We start from the raw sequence: 20450 nt of genomic DNA, 5'->3' as shown, positions 1-20450 counted from the left end.
TATGACACCCTAAGGAGGTAGCCCTGCAGTAAGGGTAGCTGGAAATTCCCTGCTTTATGTTTCATACAAAATCACTTTTTGTTTAGGTGAAGATTCTTAGAGGGAGAAGTGCGGTCTGTTTCAGAAAATGTTCTGCTTTTCAGCAAACACAAAAATTGTAGACAATGTTGCTTATTTTCACTGGTGTTTTTCATGAAAGGGCAGGTGAATTCCTGAGGAGCGAATTATTGCCTTGATCCATGTCCTGGCTGCTAGGAGTTGTCATGGTGCTGCACTGGCTTCTACCACCACAAAATTTGGTCTGTAGAGTCCATGCACAGCTGGGTTTATTTCCTCTAATTTTGTTGTTACATGCTAGACATGAAGTCTGTGCTCTGAAGTCACTGCTCCATCTGCCTTGAATTGAGGTCTGCAAAGGCTTGACAAACACATCAGTTGCTTTTGTCGGGTTTTTCCACAGCTCTGTTTGTCCCTTTTAATCCTCCTGGGAAAGGCTGTTTTGTTGTTTCCTGCAGCAACACTGTGAGCCCTGTGTTTCCTTGCCTGCCCAATTGCAACATGCCACTATTTGCACATATTTCTCCTCCCTCTAGTCCCCTCCAACTCCATCCTATGTCCTAAACTTGCTGCTGTATGTGGTGACAAGCCAGAATGGCTGTTGTCCTCCAGCTGGTCACCTCTTTCTCTTTTCCATTTAACGTGATGTATTTTGGTGAGCAGAAGGCATGTTAGCTCCCAAGAGGCAGCAATAAAGTTAGTCCTGGAATAGCAGGGAGCTCATTGAGGAGGCTGGACCCGCTGGGCTATGCTGTGAGTGCTCACATTTGCTGTTTTGTGTTTCAGAGACACCAGGAAACCTACAGTCTCGCTCTCTGCTGTCGGTAAGTATGGGATGTGTGTGATATAGGCTTGTTTAATACCTACATTTACTGTCATGTGTGCCTCTGCTGTTATTTGTCCCTCCCTTCATACTCTGAGGCTGAACATGGCAGAGTATGGAAGTGCTACCACGTGTGATTGTCCGGTGTAGTAGCAGCCTGAGAAGCTCCAGTTCACAGCTCCTTTTAGAAGAGCAGAATTCAGAAGGGATGTGGAGCCCTAGGGGGTTCTCAGACCTGAGGGCAACTTGGACTGGCTGTCCTAAAATTGCTGGACAGTCACATGGCACTTGTGCCTTCTAGATATGAGTAGCTTCTTCCCTGCTTAACCACCCTGCTGCTCTGCTTGTCCTGTGTTGCCCACCTGTAATTTCTTCATGTCCTTTTATGTTTGATTGAATCAGCTGAGAAACTAAATCGCACCCCAGGCAGTGGCGTTGAATGCTGCCGACTGCCAGCCTGTCCTCCGACTTACGGAGGGGCTGGGTACATTAACCGGCTGGATCTGCTTCCTTGGGGCACCTTCAGTGTGCAGGCAGCTGCAGTGGTGACACAAAGGTGCTCTCTTAGCACTGCGCTTGATCTGGAAAGGTACTTGTCACGGCTGCTGGCAGTGCAACTGTCAAGTTGCCTGTAATAGCGCCTGTTGGCAGGTGCTGCATGTCAGTCCTCACCGACTGTGTGCTGGAACCGGGTAAAGTGTGGATGACAAGCAAAACGTCCTTTTCCTGAGTTATGTTCCCAGTACTACAGCAGTCCTTGTAACACGGATCTCTTATGCTCTGCTGCTTAGATCTCCTTAGGCTCCACATCTGCAGCGGCTCCCCCTTCCTTCCCAGCCAGCAAACCTCTACCACAGTGGTACAGAATCCTTACTGAATTAGAGAGAAGCAGCATTCAGTTCTGGTGCCCGGACTGGGGTTTCATGGGTCAGCTGAGCCAGCCCAGCAGCTGGCTCCTCAGAAAGCTTCCTCCCGTGCCCCTTTCTCTTTAGTGCTGGTCCAGGCATTTGTGTGCCCTTCAGTGAGTGGATCAAATCAATCAACTGGCAGCCTATTTGCAGCCTTTTTTCCCCTGGACTAGCATTTTGCCAGGTTGTCAGGATGAATCTGCTCACTGAGCAGCAGGAGGTGGGTAGTGAAGGTGGGGAATAGCAGTAGGCTGTAATCCATTTAGCTTTCTCATGGACCTCACCTTTCTGATCGCTTAAAATGTTTTGAAAATACTGGCAGAATAAGGATGAACATAATTTTTTATTTTTTTTACAGTATCTGAACAATCCACATCAACAGAAGCTGTATTTTGCTTCTTATTAGAAACAACCAACCAACTTCTGATTTTAGGCCCTTGACTGAGTCCCTTGTGATGTCACATAATCATATCTGGACCCTCATCCAGTTTCTTTACAATGCCATTGATGTCTTTGACTTCTGTGGTGTATTTTAACAGCTGGGCCTTCAGATCTACCCAGTGATGACTCTACCTCCAGCTGGCCAGACATGAGGTCCACCTGCACTGCAGCCTTCTCCTACATCTGTATTTTAATAATAGATCAATAACACCGATTCCCTGTATAGTGTTGGATAATATAGTGTTAGGGAGATAAATCAATCCTTGAGCACCTGGAAGCAGCTTGAATGAAAACAGAAGGGATTTGGGAGCGGGGGATCTCTAAGCATGTAATGGGAACACTCTTTCTTTGAGTTATTCAGGACACAAAAGCTAAGCTGAGGAATCAGGAGTTAGTGATTTTCATGAAGAGCAGCTTTAAGCCCAGGTCAGGGGCCTACTGTGCCATTTACTTTTTGTTTGTTTGTTTTGACCTGCTCTGTTTGTGCTGCAGCTGGAGCTTCCCAGGTGAAATGGAACAAGAAAAATGCCAACTGTTTAGCAACAAGCCATGATGGGGATGTCCGAATATGGGACAAAAGGGTAAGTTGAGGGGTTTTGGAGCAGTCTTTGCGTATTCCTCCCTACCCAATACAGACATCCCTCTGGTCACAGACGAATATTGAAAAAAAATATATTACTTCCCCCCAAATCTCTCTCTTGCGGGTTGATTTAAAGTAGAGAGACATGGGAGCCCACAAGCCTGAAGAGAGCATGTAGATAGCCTTCTTCCCCAGAAATTATGTTCATTAACATTTTGCTTTTGATCTCTAGTACTTAACTGTTTTACCAAGTGTGAAGTGTGGTTCAGGGCTGCGCTTGGTGACTGGAATTCGCCACACCTTCGCAGGACCTTTCCTTCAACTACTTTTGCTGAGCTATTTACCTTTCCTCAGCAGGAGGGTGTTCTACCTCTTCCACCCTTGTTAAAGTGTCTCTTTTTATGCCAAAAGACTAGACCAAATTTCAGGAGCCCCGTGCTGAGTTGGAAAATGTCTCTCCTTGCAGAAACCCAGCACTGCAGTAGAGTACTTGGCAGCTCATCTCTCTAAAATCCACGGTCTGGATTGGCATCCTGACAATGAGTACACGCTGGCCACTTCCAGCCAGGACAACTCTGTCAGGGTAGGTGTAGTGTCTGAGACTTGTGCTTGGGAGATGTCGGGGTGGTGGAGCAGATCCCTTTCTGCTGCTGCTGTAGTCTTGGGCAGTGCTTGCCGTTGGCAAGATCTGGATCCTTATTATTTGATTTCTGGCAGCCTGCGTGTGTTGAGCCAGGAGTGCATTTACAGAACGGGCAGAGAAGTCATTACAGGATGGGTGCACATATGTTTGCCACATATCTGTGGTGGTTTGGGCAGTACTGAAGCTGAAAACAACTGCCTCTGCCTGTTGCTTGCCAGAATGGAGCTGGCCACACATACTAGAAGAGCCTTCTCCCCAAAATGCAGCGTTGCCAGCCTCAAGCTGATTACAGCAACTTGAGGGGAGCCATGCTCCATCCCCTGGGGTTCCCAGACTCGTGTTGAATTGGGTTATCAATAAGAAACTGCCTGTGAGCATTGCTATGCAGGGCCTTTTACTTGAGGGGAAATAGTGTGCTTTGTATGTCAGCCAAATAGAGTTCATTCACATTTAGCTAAGCTCTGAGGCAAGTGCAATTGATGTGTATTCTAGCAAAGCGAAAGGTTAGATACTTCATTACAAAGTGAGCAGTAACAGCAGGGTAGGCCTGCCTCCAGTCTGGACTGGCACATTGGCTGGGAGCCTGCAGGGTACCTTGTAGCTCTGAAAGCCCAAGTAGGCTGCCTGTCTCCCTGCTCTAATTACTCAAGCTATGATCACTGTGAATGTGACCTCAAGTCACTCATTGTCTAAGGGATGCTGCCAGATGCTGATAGCTTGATATTTGTCCTTTGGGGCCATCTCTGCTGTTAATGAATGGGATTACTAATGATGCTGTGGGCACTCTGGCAAGTTTTTCACTCTGGTATATCTGCAAGCCACATGGAAGACTGCAGCCCGACAGTATAGCCAGCTGACTCCTGCCTTTGTTTGTGTTTGTTTTAAGTTCTGGGATTACCGTCAGCCTCGGAAGTACCTCAATATCCTTCCCTGCCAGGTTCCTGTCTGGAAGGCAAGATACACGGTGAGTGAGAAACTCCCACCAGCCCTACTTGTGCTGCGAGAGCAAATGCACAAAGAGACATTAAATAAAGAAGAACTGCTGAAGGGCTTCTCACCAGTTCTACTGCTAGACATGATTACATTTATTTTTAAAATCCCTCTTGGTGCTTAAAAGGCCCAGAAAAGCAATGTCGTGATGGGGCACTCAGGAGAAGGAATGACAAGCAGTGTGAGATCCCACTCTTCGGCATCGTCCTCCTGAGGGGCAAAAACCCAGGTGCAGGTGGTTGGTTCTAGGAGCAAGAGGCTCAGAAAATGGATGCTGCTCTCACTGTCTTGTTTTTCCACTCAGCTCCAGTATTGGTACCTGTTACACAGAGCAATGCAACAATCTGCTGCCCTCACCGAGTGCCTCATTTACTTCCAAGGTTTCCAAGTGTGCCACAGTGGGCTCTTACAGCATATCAAATCCAAGAACTGTTGCCTTTTATAGAGCAAGCACTCACCTGTGTGAAGCTAAGGCTCTTAACATCCATCGTATCCGTTCTCTTCCCCAGACATCTGAATGTGGCCTGAAGCCAGTGCTGTGCCTTGAATCTTTGATCCCCTTTCCCTGTCCCCATGGTGGGGGGTGTAGGTCTGGGTTTCAGTGTTCCTCTGAGCAGCTGCTGGGGCTCAGTCCCTACATAGCAGTTCTTGCAGCTCTAGGCAAATTGCAGTAAAGATCCCATGGGAAAAATGAAGGGAGAAATGTCTCCAGCCTCACAGCTGAAAAGTGAAGAAGCAGTGGAAAGAAAACTTAAGTGAGCTGCATTGAATATCTCAAAGTGTACTACATCTTTTCCCTTGTAAGACACTGTTTTTGCACAGCAGTTGCCTTCAACTCATCCCTAGTTTTAGACCTGGTTCTGTTTTGTGCTCAGCTCCTTTAAAACCCATGTGTTTCAAGCATGATAACAGCAGCATGGGAGTATAACTCCCTGAGGCTAACTGGAAGGGTGTTTCTCTCTCAAGCCTTTCAGCAATGGGCTGGTGACAGTGATGGTCCCCCAGCTCCGTCGGGAGAACAGTCTCCTTCTCTGGAACGTCTTTGACTTGAACACGCCTGTCCACACTTTTGTGGGACATGACGACGTCGTGCTGGAGTTTCAGTGGAGGAAGCAGAAAGAAGGTGAGTTCGGGGCTGGATGTGCATGCTCCCTTGCACTGTGGCTGTTGGCTAGCCACGGTGTGGATGCCTGGCTCCTGGATACAATGCTTGTGCTATTGGCGTTTGACTCTTGCTTTTCTTTGGAGTAGCTCCGACCTGCTTTCCTGCCCCCCCTCAAGCTACAGCCGTTTTGTACTTGGTTTACAGCAGTGCCCACAGAGCATTGCCCTGTTGTTTCCGTGCTAAAAAAGCAAATGCACTGAATGCTTAGTGGGTCAGCGGTGACTCTAATTGCTTCCACTCTCCTGTTAGTCTAGTTTTAAATGAATCTTTCATTATAAATTATACGAACCGTTAGATGGGTGCGTGAGTGCAGGCGCTGTCCCCCTGCTCAGAGCTGCAGGCTGACCTGTTAACCCCTTGCATCTCTGCCTGGATCAGCAGCCTCTAGCGTGTCCCAGACCACAAAACCAGCAAACCTCCCTTATGTGTGTGCTGGCAAAGACAGGGGAGGGAGAGTGTGGAATAGAGAGGCTCCTGTTAGAGTTCAATCCTGACTAAATTTTCTGGAGTAGGCAGCTAAATATAGGAGATTCCATATGAGAGGCTGGATCACCACACAGAGCACAGCTTTGTTTCCAGCACCTCAGCTGCCATCGACCAAACAAGCACGTCTGACTTTGGTGTCACTCATGGTACTGCTTTGCAGTGCCATGTAAAAGTTCTGGTCCAACCCTCTTGATACCAGCTGTTGGGGCAATTCAGTTAAGTCACCTTCTTCTCTACAATTTGCTTTTCCTCTTTTAAAAAGAGGAAAGCGGCATAGAACCGTATTAGGATCCAGATGTGCAATCTAAGACAGCTTGTCTGTGAACATTCAAGCAGGCTGGAACCACAGTTGTGTTGTCTTAGCTGAGTTAATAGATATATATCCAAGGCTGGAAGTCATGCGCATCTTCAGCAACATAAATCAGTCGTACAAGCGTTCCAAGTCTGTTTCAGTGTAGAGACTACCAAGATAGTGCAAATCTCCTTCCATAGAGTCTGCTGTGCTGTATTTAGACAGCACTGTGCCTCAGCAGAGGGGTGTAGGAAGCAGCTGTGCAGCAGCAAATTCCTAAATGCAGCAGCTGTTTGACAGGGGAAACTTAATCTGTATCACTAGGCCTAAATATGGACATAAATAAGCCGGTGTACCTTTATCTGTGGACAGATAGTATGTGGCTAGATGTATTTCATTACAGCCTGAACTTGTCTTGGCATCATCCAAGTCTCAGAATGAAAAAGGGGGAGGGTAGAACCAGCTTCTCTTAGCTTAGAAATGTTTTAAAACACCTGCATCTTGAAACAGATATGGTGAACTAAAAGATATTTTGATTTTACAGTTATTGTAAAAAATAAGTCCATTTTTGAACTATATTATTTCTTCTGTTTAAGTAAGTGTTGTAGTAGGGCTTGTTCATTCCTAGTTGGAAATCTCAAATCACATTCATTATACTTACTTTGTGCTTTTCACTTGTACGTTATACCCCACGTAGAGGTTTAACCGTGGTGCAGGCAGACATAAAGGCCGATGCGCAAAGGTCTGTTCAAAGTGAAATAAGGCTCATTCTGCCTTCCAGCTTAGTACCTTATCCATTGGATCTCCTTGCTTGAATCTGTTTACGCTAAGTGCAGGGCCGAGATGGTCTCTGTTTTCAGCGGGGTCTTTAAATTGTTTGTGTCCTTTTTAGGTTCTAAAGACTACCAGCTGGTTACGTGGTCCCGTGATCAGACTCTGCGGATGTGGCGGATTGACTCTCAGCTGCAGAGGGTACGTAAACACTTTTGCTCTTGAACTTGTGAGAGTTTTTTTGCAGGCTGGGTTCACCTCCCTTTCCTTGCACTCCCAGTCACTCCTCTGATACCCTAAAGCTGCAAACGCAGCAGCCAGCTGCCACTTCACTTTCCTCTTCAGCTTCAACCCAGAAGCATCCCCGAAGAGACCTGTGATAAAGCCTCTCTGTGTCTCAAAAGCTTCTGTGGAAATGCAAGGCTGCTTTGTTGTTCAAGAGTAAGCGTAGAAGTTGTTCGGGAAAGGTGGAGATCAGTTACTGCTTGCATTGCCTCTGAAGATGCCACCTCCATGGCTGCAAGACTGTGTAACTCTTTCTTGGCGTTTTAGGTATCAGGTAAATGTAGGGATTGTGCCCTCCACTTCCTCCCCTTGCTCCCATTGCCTCTTAGCCTGGTGCAGGCAGTGTGAATCCTGTTGTTCTGCTGTCTGGCAGCAGTTGCAAATTGCTGGTGCAATTACTAGTAGAGCTGTGCTGGGTCAGACCAGAGGTTCATATGGCCATGATGGCCCATATTGCCCTGTCTCATCTTCAGCTGTGGATGTCTTGGAAGAGGATAAGAACAAGGCAAGTATGGAGTGATGTTTCTCTCAAATGCCCTCCCAAGCCTCCTGCAGTTTGCATCTTAAGGGCGTATTGGTTCTGATGTCTTTGTATTTGACAGCGCTTGATTAATTTAACTTCTCTAGTCTTGTTCTTTTTTCGCACCTGTGTAAATTTTTGTCACCTTAAACATCCTATGAACAAGAAGTTTCATGGCTTTTCTGCATGCTGTGTGGAAAAAGCTCCGTTCATTTGTTTATTTTGCAACCTGCTAGTGTCATGACATTGGAGATGAAAAGAGCGGGCATCTTGTCTGTGCCACTCACAGTTCTGTAGCCCTCCATCATATCCCTCTTCAGCTGCCTCCTTTTTCAAGTCAAAAGGTCTTGATTTACTTCATCCCTTGTTCGAGAACTTTGATTGTCCTTTTGCCTTTCATGAGCTTTTTCTAGTTCTACTATATGCTTGTTGGGATTGGGATCTGAGCTTTGTTCTTTCCAAAGAATTCCCAGTGCTCATTTTGGTTTTTAAATTGTTGGGCGTAATTCCATGAAAACATCAGCTCAGTGTGGCCTCTACGTCTTGTTCCCTCAGTCAGCTTGAACTTGCCATTTTTCCCCTATATGCATTGCTTTATATTTGTCTGAACTGAAGTTCGTCTTTCATTTTAATACAGTTAACTCCTGTAAGGCCCTTCTGTGATTGTTTGCAGTCAGCCACTCTTGTTACTACCATGAATAACTTGGTGGCATCAGCAAACCTGGTCATGTCACTATTCACCTCCTGTTCCAGGTTTTTAATGAATATTTGAGAAGCATGTGTTCCCAGCACAGATCCTGCAGGAGTCCTGCAGGTCTGTAACAAACCTTCTCTGTGAAAAATGACCCTTTACTCCTACCTGATATATTTGTGAAAATTTCATTTCTTTCCTGTCTTTAAACCAATTGTTCATCCATGTCAGAGCATTTACTTTTCCTCTGCTGGCTCCCTCTTTTTTGTCTTTCTCTGGATCAAACTATACACATGATGGCATGTTACTGGTGACCAATTCTGTAATTTGCTACATTGCACCTTTATCCTTTTTCTTCCCTGTGTTTCTTCTCTTCATCTTTCCTATTTTCTTGCGCATAACTTAAAATACAAGTTTTCATGGTCTCTTTTTGATACAGGATCTAGAGCACTTGGGCCCCTAGTACGTACCTGGTTCTCTAGATCCTACTGGAGTGTAAATACCAAAAGCAGAAGGTGTGCTATTATTTTATCCAATATAAAAATGAAACCAGTTTTGACAAATTAATCCAAGGACTTAAAGTCATATCAGCTTTAGTTTTGATTAAAGTAAAACCTCTGTTACTTAGACTAGCCATGTCAACTAAGTGGCTTTGTAAGTGAGCTGAAGATTTGGCCAGGCTGTCTGAGCTTACAGAGCTGAGGATGCTGGCAAGTGGAAGATGACCTGTCTTTGTCACAGAAACAATATTGAGGATTTAGTCATGACTGTTGCATGGACGGATCTACCTGGAAAATCCAGCTCCCTGGAGAAACGAGTTGTTTAGTGGTGGCTCTTTCCCCAGCGTGGTTTCTGTTGTGCAGCATTTGGGTGTGTTTGTTCTTTTCAGCTGTGCGCTAATGATATCCTGGATGGAGTTGAGGACCTTATCGATGGGATTTCTCATCTGCCAGAGCCAGACAAGACCCTTCACCCCCAGGACTCTGAGCCCCAGCATAACTCTGGGCATGGGGATGAGGAAGGTGAGACAAGTGATGGATCGTGGAACATCAAACAGCAGCTCTCTTTGTATTGGGAAGATGTTGCATCACACTATAAGAATATAACGTTGTACGCAAAGCACAAACTGGTGCTGTTTCAAAGATTAACAGATTCCCCGACACTAGAGGTTTCTGAGGATGGTCCTACCAAATTTTTTTTTCCTTTAGCGCAGTAATGTCATTCCAACTGTAAAATGGAGCTCTGCTAGTAGCATTTAATTGAATTGTCTTTAGGTTATGGTTGTGGCTTCCTGAGAAGAATAAGGTAAATGGAAAGACAGTTCCAGCTCTTAAGGTAGTTCAGTTTAGGCTGAGAGGTGAGCCCAGAGAAGAGGGGAGCATTTGGGTAAAGCACTCTGACACAAGCAGTTTACATCACAGCACTTCTGCTGGGATCACTGCGTGAACTGGTCTAATACGGAGGTGTTTGCTGGTGTCTTTTCCCATCCACCAGAAGTAGCACAGAGAGAGCTCATGCAGTTTTGTTCACCAGGTACTGATGGGAGGTGGCTGAAGGCTGGCAGAGCCCAGGGAGAAGGATGGTGCTTCTGACTTCTGAGTACCAGATGGGTGGATGGACTTTAACAGAAAGCATTGATTTGGCTTTATGGAAGAGAAGGCAAACAAGGAAGGAATACCAAGGAGCATTTGTTTGGTTAAGGCTCTGGCCAGGTTAAGCATTCAGGGTGTTAGTGTTCGAAGAGTTTAAGTACCAGAATAGAAGAGATTGCCACAGCTAAGACCCATGGTGATGGTTTGCATGTGAAAAAAACTGTCTAAAGAGGTTTCTGTGTCTAATACTGAGCAAGAAGAATCGGGTGCTCCCATGTCTTTGTGTTACCTTGGGTTTAAATTCACAGGTCCTTTCTGTATTGTAGTGGGGTCCTGCCATGGATCCCCGTGTGAGAGTCTTACTGGGAAGCAATTTGATTCTCCTTTTGACTTGCCAGCAAACTGGAGAGAAGCGGAGGAAGTGGTCTGATGTCTGTCCTCTGAATAAAGGAGCCAGCTGTGAGGTCCTTGAGGGAAGTCATCTCTTCCTAAACTGGAAGTTTCCTGCCCAGCAAATCCCAGTGAATTTCCTCCCTTCCACCTAGCCTGGGCGGCAGCAGAACATGTTTCTAGAAGCTGTCAGCACCTCTGTCTGCATGATGGTTTTATAATGGTAGAAAGAGCCCCGGTTACCTGTGCTCCCTGTGAGCTGTACTTCGTGGGGAACCACAGCTTCTCTCGCTCCAGCTGGGAGCATTCAGTGTTCTCATTCTGGCTGCCCGACCTCTCTTTTTCCACAGGAGAGAGTTAAATCTTTCACTGTCACATTCGTACATGGTTTCTGTGTGGGTCTGGCTTTGGCTCAGATTGTTAAGGTTTCCCCTGTGGGCAGAGGGAATGCAAATGGCTTTTCTGTAGCAGGGTAGGTTTTGCTGCAAATACCATGCCTGCAGGATCAATGCACAACCAAGTCTCTAGGTAGGAATTTCAGGTTCCTTCTAGCCTAAAAGCTATTGTGGACTGCTGATGTTTCACCCTGGAGGTGGCTGCATTTCAGCTGCAGACAAAGCTCCATGTTATATTAGTAAAGCACCTTGGGGGATCTTTGAAGAAAACAGCGCTCTGCAGATAAAGCAGAAAACCCACCAGCTGTGTCTTCAGTGTGCAGCTCTCCGCACTGGCTGCTGCCTATAAAGGATCTTTAGGAATCTAGACAAATATGTGAGCTTTGGGGGATTAGAAACTGATTGGAAGGGAATGGGAGGAGAAGACAAAAGGAGGGTGTTGCCCGTATCGGGAACCTCAGAGATGGCTTTTCAGTAAGCTATGTGGTGTCCTGAGCTAGAAATAATTATCTTTGCTGAGAGCCACTGATCTTCCTTTAATCCCCTTTTCAGCTTCCTTTTGTGAAGTGTATCTAAGCACTATAATAAAATCACAAACAGGTATGAGCAGCTGAGCATCCTACCTATCCAAATTCAGCAACCCACTTGGCAGCAGTAAAACCAGATATATTTGTCCCAGCAGCAAAATCAGCAAGTTTTAGGCAAATACCTATAAAAAGACAGCTTTTTGCATTTCTTTTCATTTATTTATTTGCTAGGAATAGTCTGTGGAATATGATATTGCAATACAAGAGTCACAGCTGAATAATCGTGACTTCTCTTGTGTCCTTGGAACTATCATAAAAAAATGCATTTGATCTTCTTACGAAGTGGTGGTGCCACAGCAAAACCCCCTTCAGAAGGAGCTGCCCCTGTCCTAATGGGAATACATAGCAAGAGTCGAGGCAAAAGCCAGGCATGACCATGGGCAGAGACCAATTCTTATGAAAGTCAGTCAAGTTTGTTATCTTAACCATAATTCCTTGTGTCCTGTAGTGCTTGCCTTCAGGAGTTATTGTCCTCCTGAAAACTGTCGAGGGTGGAACTGGACAGCTAGACTCAGCACTTAGATGATTCTTCAAAGACCATTAAAGCACCACAGTGCTTGGCAATGTTAAATGCACATGTCTGCTACAAATGAATTAAGCCTCTCATAGGGCCAGAAATACCCTGTTCTCTCTCCCAAAGCCTTATTACACTTTGGAAGCGCTTTCTGAAAGCCAAGAGTGCTGAGATGTGAGTCCCAAGACCAGAGCTCCTCCTGGAGACTGCTTTGGCAGCAGTTCTTCCCCTCTGAACTGAGAGGCTCCAGTTCAGCTCTTTGTGACTCTGGCCATTCTGTATAGCGAGGAGAAAGGGTCTCAAATGAGTAGAGACAGACCATTTAGGGCTGTACAAGGTACAGGCAGCTTCTGTAACCTTCCTGGGAAACCTGTGTGCAGGCAGGTTTTTTTTTTTTTGAAGAGCACAGCTCAGAAGCCTGCTTCTAAACAACAGCTGAGACCCTCTAGCTCACAGGTCTTTTCCAGGTAAAATTCATACCTCTGCATGTTGGAAGAGCAGAGGGAAGCCTGCTGTCTTGGCTGCCTCTTGACATTGCATGTCAAACGTCTGTTACAGCGTGTCTCAACCCGTTCTCCATTTTTCCTGTCAGCCTTAAAAGAAGATTTTCTGAATGACCCCCTGGTGGGAAAGAAAACGGACCAGCTGGGGCTGCCTCAAACACTGCAGCAGGAGTTTTCACTGATCAACGTGCAGATCCGAAATGTCAATGTGGAGGTAAAGAGTTTCCTTTTGCTGGCTTGTTAGGAGGGGATGCGGGCGACCTGGCTCATCGGAGCTTTTTGAGGGGAACCTTCTTTGCTGCAGTGACTACTGTCTGTAAACAAGGTTTATTTTGAGCTGCAGAGATCCTTTTGGCCAGGGGTAGTAGGAAAGAGGATAATCCCAGACACTGGGAGTGAGAGAAATATTTCAGCACTGGCACTGCTCCCGAGAAGGCTGGACGATGTTTTTCTCTTTGCCTAGTGTGAAAAGTGACTTGTTGCGCTACATGCAGCTGATCTCATTTCAGCTGTTTCTGAACCCCATCTGCTGAGCCCTCCTTGTCTACACACTCTCCCTCAGTTTTGGGATCTCCCTTGCATGCCGAATGCTCCTCTGGAGGCACAGCAATGTGCTGGGATGGGAGGTGTGAGGCAGCTGCTTGTCTCCTTTCCCCACCCTGGTAGTTCCACAGCTCCTGGCATGATCCTGAGGTAGTTTAGTGGCACAGTGGTATATGATCTTGGATGGTGCCTGGGCCTGGAGCTCTCCGTGCAGTGGGCTGAGGAGCAGAGCCTGATTTGGGCCCAGCCTGGGCTGGCTGTGGTCTCCAGATGCTGGGATGCTGGACTGGCAGTCTGCGGGTACAAGCTGAGTCTGTCTGTATCTGCCTGAGGTTTTTTGCTGTCACTGTGTTTGCTGCCCTCAAGAGTAGCATGACTTCGTCTTCTGTGTGTGTAGAAGAATCAACCTCTCAGCATGAATTTAAGCCACTAGAAGTTTAAAGGTCCTTGGAGATCTAACTACAGAGCAATTGCTTTTCCTCACGCAGATGGATGCAGTGAGTCGCAGCTGTACGGTGTCGGTGCACTGTGGCAACCACAGAGTCAGGATGCTAGTGATGTTCCCTGTCCAGTATCCCAATAACGCTGCACCGTCCTTCCAGTTCATCAACCCGACCTCGATCACCGCCTCCATGAAGGCAAAGCTGCTGAAGGTGTGTGGGGACTGTACACTGTCTTTATAAATATACAAATGCTGGATGCTTGATGTCTAGATTATTGACACAGTAAAACATCTGACCTTGCTGAACCAGTTGTCACTTCAAACTGATACCTTGTGGAGCTCCTAGGATGAGGTTTTTGTTGGACTTGCAGCCCAGTATTTGCCTTCCTCCACTTTTTGAATGTGTGTTCTGCACTGCTACTGTATTTCTGTGTGATGCATGTTGTGTAAGGATCCCTGGCATCCATCTCCTCATGCAGTTGTCCCCAACTTCATAATAGACAAAATGACCAGCTAAGCATCCAGCTGCAGAAAGATAATATTTTTTGAGCTGGGGTGTTGCTTCCTGCTCTCCTCCACAAACTGTTTGAAAAGTGAGGGGACTTTTTACATGGGTCCTGCTAATTCCAGACGAGGTGTTTGGTCATCTGGTGTAGGAAGTCCTATTGCTAATGAAATCTCTTGCCCAGCAGCAAGTAGATGAATCAATTCGGGTTCCTTCCTGGAAAAAAAAAAAGAAAAAAAACTGATTCAATTTGCCACAAACTGGTATGGAACTTGTGGGCTACAGCAGTGTAGAAGCCCAAATCCTGGTTCAGAGCATACTGAACCTATGTGAACCTTGAGTGCTCTGATCAAAGCTCACAGCTGTTCCTCAAAGCAGACAGCACACCAATGGGTCAGTGTGGCTCCAGTGAATGCTACAGGATGTCTTTGGCACCTTAACCTCTTAGCTGCTCTGTAGACAAAAAAGGATGTGAGGAAGGTGTGTATGTAACCATGATTCAAGCTGCATCTTGTATGTATTCCAGATACTGAAAGACACTTCTCTGCAGAAAGTGAAGCGGAACCAGAGCTGCCTGGAGCCCTGCCTGCGTCAGCTGGTCTCCTGGCTGGAGTCTGTTGTGGTATGGAGAACTGCGTGGGCTTTCTGCCCTAGTTTGTTGTCTTCTCCCACATCCCACACTTCTGACTCTGCAGTGAGAGTCTGGCCTCATTAGCCATGTAAACAGACCCCTGTGACTGGCCGCTACATTTGTGTAAGCACTTCTGGTTAATGTTGAAGAAGATGGAACGGATGATTAGATGTGTTTTATTTCTGAAAATCAGGCCCTGAAGGTTTGCCGCTTTGGGGAACTCTGCATGTCACTGATACTCAGGTTAGCAGGAATGACTTGGGAGCTGGAGCATCTTAGTGGTGCCTGGTACTTCCCAGCTCTGAGTGTATCTCACCGAGTGCCAGGGCATGGTTATCATCTGTGAGAGAAGATAAGAGGCCTCAGGGAGCTGATGGATTCATTCTTGTCTGAAAGGCAGTGGCATTTGTCTTCACCTCCTCAGCTCTAGTCTAAGATCCTGCTAGTCCTATTCTAGGATCTTTGTTTTCTTCCCTTAAAAAAAAAATCTGGGAAAGTCTGTTTTTTCTGAAGCCTTGTGCTAGGGTTTTGTAGACGTAATACTGCAGATAAATCCAAGTCACTCTGCCCTTAGCTGAGAGAGATGTGATACCTACTCAGCATCCCAGTGTCAGGTATTAGGTCTGTGTGGGCGAAGTGTACTGGAGTGGGTGCTTTAGCATCCAGGAAAAGAATGGAGAGTCTCCTCAGGTTTCTTTTGCAAGAGTTTTTGTTTATTCATCACAAATAAAGGGCTTTTTTTTATAGGGCAAGGCTTAATTCTACTTGGTTTCAGTAGGAATGTTGTAAGAGTGGGGATTTTCTCCATTGTATGGAAATCTGATGACTCAAGCCAGGCACTGCTGACTTTAAAGAATTTCTTTAAAGCTAAGCTGTAGTACTTTTTATCCAGATAAATGCAGATTTCTGCCAAAATTCCTACGGATAGGCCTGAGGTCCCCCAGTATTTCACACCACCTGCGTTCCTCACTTCCAGACTCCCAATCTGCATTTGACCCCCCCTCAATTGTGCGATATTCCTATTTAAGGAGACTTTGTCTCACTTGCATCATTGAGGTTATCAGGTTTAGCTCAGCTCCCTGTGTTGACAGTCATATCCAGAGTCCGAAGGTCAGATTTTCTGTCGACTTTCCCATTGTTTCACCCCAAGTTGAACTCCATATTTCAACATGGATGTGGTGAGAAGGAAATCTGTGGACAAGCAGCCAGAGAAGTTGTTCCATCAAAGGTAAATGTGCCTGCAAGTGCCTTTGCAGCAGAGCAGTAACCATGGTCTGTGCTGGATCTGCTCTGGCTCAAAGGCAGAGCACCTTCTGTGAGGCTCCTTGGCACCACGATCTCCTGTGCTCCAGCTGGGTTTCCTTCCTGTGGCAGCAGGAGTGTGACCTTGAGTAACTTCTGTTTCAGAACCAAGAGGACAGCACGTCCAGCAATCCCTACGCTTTGTCCAACTCGGTAACACCCCCCTTGCCCACGTTCGCCCGGGTCTCCAATGCCTATGGCTCCTACCAGGACTCTAACATCCCATTTCCACGGACCTCTGGAGCCAGGTTCTGTGGTGCAGGTTAGCCCCATCGCTGATATGTTACAACAGCTCCCCGGGGAACAGTCCTCTTAATATCTTGGGGAACACTTGCCTCTGAACAAGACAAGGCTTTGGTCACTGCCATGCAATGAGTAAGAAATGGTATTAAAGTAGCAATGTGATAAATTTACAGACAATGAAACTAGTTAGCAACTGTTTGCAGCTGGTGGTGCATGTGGGATTTTAGGATTTGGAAATGTAGGACTTGCGACGTGCCAGAGGCATTGACAGACCTCTCTTTTACAAAAGACAGGGAATAGCTGTTTTCCTTGCCTAGTTCTCTCCTACCAGCATCAAACTGTTGGACATATTCCGATGCTCAGTCTTCCCAAAGTTCCAGTCATTTGGGGTTGAACTTACTCCTTGCTGAAGCAATATTCGTGTTACTAACCATTTTTTTTCTCATTCTGCACACTTTCCGTTGTCTGAAATAGCTTTCCCAAGATTATTGGGAAACTTTTCCTAAATGGTAGATGAGGTACAATCATGTCCAGGTTTCAAGGAAAGTGTACAGTGCAAAGATCGTCCACAACAGATTTCACTCAGACCTTAACCTATTTTTTAAGTTCCACTGAGCTGTTTCAGATGCAAGCATACCTCCTCCAAACCCGACTGCATCCCAGTTTGAGTATGTTTTGAAAACTGCTTTTCATACAGGCATCACCAACTTCCCAGCGAAAGTAAAACAGTAGTATTGCATTGAATACACTCAGGGAAGCCTGGTGAACATCACATTGCCTCTGAGATGACAAGTTCAGGTGAAAAGTTAAAACTTGAGTTATGTATTTGCTCATTTTCTTTTGCTGTCTTTTCTCTAACCTCTGTAAGCCACTTGAGTCGATGCTTTAAAGACAATCATCTCAACCAAACATGCTCTTTAATGGGCTTGCAGGGAATGTATTTGGGTTAAGAAAATGAGATTATCTACTTGTAATTTACAAGTGCTCAGTGTGGTAGATAGGCAGCCAGCCCCCTGACTCTACCTTAAACAACCAGATTTCCCTGTGTAAAGCACCCTTGGGTAACCTCCTCCTCCTTGTGTGATCTTTATGCTGTATCCTGTTTCTTCAGGGTACCTGGTGTACTTCACGAGACCCATGACCATGCACCGTGCAGTGTCCCCAACGGAGCCCACACCCCGGTGAGTACCCTGTGTCACATCGGAGGTGTGCTGCTGTCGCGGGCAGGAGAAAATCCTACCCTTCACTGGAGCTACTGACCCTCAGAAAGCACTGACCTCTAGTGCTCGCTGTGCCCTCGACACAGAGAGGCTGGTCCCTTATGTCACTGACCCTCAGCCGAGACACCTTCCTTCAAGAACACCTGAAACATTGCTCACATCTTGGTTTGTGGAGATGTCAGTGTGAGCCTCCAGGGCATTGTGGTGGGTGAAAGCTCCTGAAATTGTGATTCTTTGCTTCCAGATCCCTGTCAGCCTTGTCAGCATACCATAGTGGCCTCATTACTCCCATGAAGATCCGCACGGAGACTCCAGGAAATCTGCGTTTGTACAGTGGGAGTCCGACACGCAGCGAGAAGGAGCAGGTCTCCATTAGCTCCTTCTACTACAAAGAGAGGGTAAGTACCAGACCAAAATGCCTTTACTAACACTTCAGTTTTTGTGATCTGTATTTTTTTCATATAGCTGTAAGCATTGCTAGTAACAGAAGCTTCATGTTCCTCTCAAGAAGGCATCTTTTTTACAGGCAGCCCTGTAAAAATGTCAAATGGATTTATGCCCTATTAGTATCTTCTTTACTGATCCTCTCTAGCATTTGACCTGCTTATTTTGATATCTCTCTACACTGACCATCACAGCTTCCTTCAGTGCATTACACTGTCTCCCTTTGCATTATGTAGGGTTACAATCTCACACTTAACAAGTTGTAGTTTCCAGATAAGTATGTGTAGGCAGCTCTGTTTTTCTTGGAACTCCCTGATGTATATTACTGCAAAGGGTTGTGGCTCTCTGCAGCTTACTGACAACCTCTCCTGGATCAATGGGGTATATTTGGTTATTTCTGTTACAGGTATCTCTTTCAGGGATATGTGCCCCTTTGGATTTTTTTTTTTTTTTTTAAACAAAATTCATTCCTACGTGATTCTCCAACATTCTTTCAATCCACATACTTCTGGTTCAGGTGCAGGTCTTGCTGTTGTTGCTGTTAACAAGCAAGGCTTTGAAGGAGAGTAGGATTGTTTCCTTTGGGGATGTAGTGGGTGAGGAAGACCCGTTAGTAATTGTAGGGTGGCCCTAGGGTAGTTCTGAAGCAGCCGAGGGCACAGTCTGTCTGGAGCAGATGCTGTGGGAGTAATAGACCATGCAGCTTGCTCAGAAACAAACTCTGTGCTTCAACAGGGGGTGAAGTGGCTTGGAAAAATACAGTAAACTTCCATCGAGAGCCTGAGAATTCAGGGTGTTTGAGTAGTTTGCCTGCTGTCCGTGCTGAGGGACACACCTGCTGCAGCAGTGGAGAGCTCCCAGGTGCCCCAAGGAAAGCCAAGAGCTCTCTGCACTCTGCTGCAGAAGAGCTTGGGTTCTTCTGTCCCAGGAGCAGAGCGAAAGTCAGAGCGTTGAGCTCTCATCCTTCCTGGGCACTGAAAGAGGCTTTAATTTTCCAGTAGTGCTGGACGTGACAGCTGCTCCCACTGGAACTGTGTCCTGCTTACGTGATGCAAGTTAGTCATTGCACTGACCAGCCATGGGATGAGCCTCTGTCCCCACTGCAAGCTTTGCCTCCAGAAGACTCTCGGAGTCCCTGTTTGTTTTTTTTTTTCCCCAGACAAACTTCTTTTTGCCGAGAAGAGAAAATGGTGCTGCCTGGTACAAGAATTACAGCCTGTTCTAGTCTTTGCAGGAGAATTTATTTAAAGAGCTACCCCTGTCCTCTGCAGTGTGCTTGTTTCTGGCACACAGCTCTCTAAGATGACAGACAAGGCTAAAAATAACATGTGGAAGCAGCTTGGTGCAATTTCATGTGACCTGTCTCCCCAGCCCTTGTATTGATGGTAACAAGATTTTCATCAGGGGGGAAAAAAAAATCAAGAGAACAAAGAATGTGTGTAGCCATGTCTGCTGAAAGCCAGAGAAAATTCCTGTGTTCCCCGTCCCCCTGTCAAGTTATCTCCTCACACACTGGGTTGGAAGAAGTGTAAGAACCCTAGCAGGGAGCTAGCACAAATGTTCTTACAGATAAAATAGCTTGAAAACAAAAAAACCCTTCAGCAAAGGTTTTCTGATTCTTTAGGAGTTGATGTCATGGCCTCTGTTAGATCAATGCTACATATTTTTATGTCATTGTGAGAATTTTAAAAACCCTGGCCTCTGAGTTTAGTTAGTTCCCTGCTCTAAAGCTTGAATTTTATATTTGCATTAAACAAAGATTGAAATTCTGTGTGTTAAATTCTCATGTTACATAACAGCCCCCAAACTGAATTTGTCAGTGATAACCAGGTATTTAAATCCCATGTAACAATGACTGGCATCGCTGCCATTAGCAAACAGATGGAATTTGCCCATTGCTAGACAGGAAATATATTGTGTTCCAAGAAAGGCAGGGGAGCTGCTGAACCCAACAGTGAACAAAAATGAAACTAAATCTGGCACTGAGCCTTTCTGTGCTCATTTTAGTGTTAATATATATATTTACATACAGACATACATATATATATCTTTCTTGCTTTTTATTCACGCATGCACGCTTCTCCTTTCTTCCTCCCTCTTTTTCACTCCTCAAAAAAACCCACTAAAGAATAGTAGTCAGCAGAAAGGAGGAGCTGTATCTGTACCATGGCAATGCCATCAGTGTTTCAAGCCTGGATTTCTCTTAAAGCGGGTGCATGACTCTGGTTTTCTCCCCCCAGTTAGAAGGTCATGCCAGTGGGAACCTGGAGACAGCTCAGCCCCGCCTGAGGGACAGCTGTACGCAGGGGTGATGAGATGACAGCGGTGTCCTCGTGCTTCCCATTGGGGACTTTGGTAGGACTGGGAAGCTGCTGTTTCTCAGGTCATCCCTGAGGTCATCTCCTGCCCACAGAGCCCTCGGGCTCACAGCACCGGAGCGCAGGCTGGCAGCAGCGGCTGCTCACAGGAGAGTGGCACTTTCTGGGG

At 46.1% G+C, this 20450-nt stretch overlaps 1 protein-coding gene across 3 annotated transcripts in view; it reads left to right on the top strand.

Moving 5' to 3' along the window:
• WDR59 (WD repeat domain 59) overlaps positions 1–20450 on the top strand; it is a 49986-nt gene that overhangs the window by 12489 nt on the left and 17047 nt on the right. For 2 of the 3 annotated variants that reach the window (XM_065640595.1, XM_065640594.1), the window contains exons 6-18: positions 844–881; positions 2722–2810; positions 3276–3392; positions 4339–4416; positions 5409–5565; positions 7278–7357; positions 9542–9674; positions 12723–12847; positions 13665–13829; positions 14650–14745; positions 16162–16318; positions 17411–17480; positions 17764–17917. In XM_065640595.1, the coding sequence (XP_065496667.1) occupies positions 844–881; positions 2722–2810; positions 3276–3392; positions 4339–4416; positions 5409–5565; positions 7278–7357; positions 9542–9674; positions 12723–12847; positions 13665–13829; positions 14650–14745; positions 16162–16318; positions 17411–17480; positions 17764–17917 (1459 nt within the window). Of the gene's footprint in view, positions 1–843; positions 882–2721; positions 2811–3275; positions 3393–4338; positions 4417–5408; positions 5566–7277; positions 7358–9541; positions 9675–12722; positions 12848–13664; positions 13830–14649; positions 14746–16161; positions 16319–17410; positions 17481–17763; positions 17918–20450 lie in introns of those variants that run through there. The other variant, XM_065640596.1, reaches the window with a different exon arrangement.

This window comes from Caloenas nicobarica, chromosome 9 (assembly GCF_036013445.1).
Source record: "Caloenas nicobarica isolate bCalNic1 chromosome 9, bCalNic1.hap1, whole genome shotgun sequence".
Lineage (NCBI taxonomy): Eukaryota > Metazoa > Chordata > Aves > Columbiformes > Columbidae > Caloenas > Caloenas nicobarica.
Note: the sequence above shows the minus strand (reverse complement) of the source record. Positions and strands in the feature narration are given on the sequence as shown.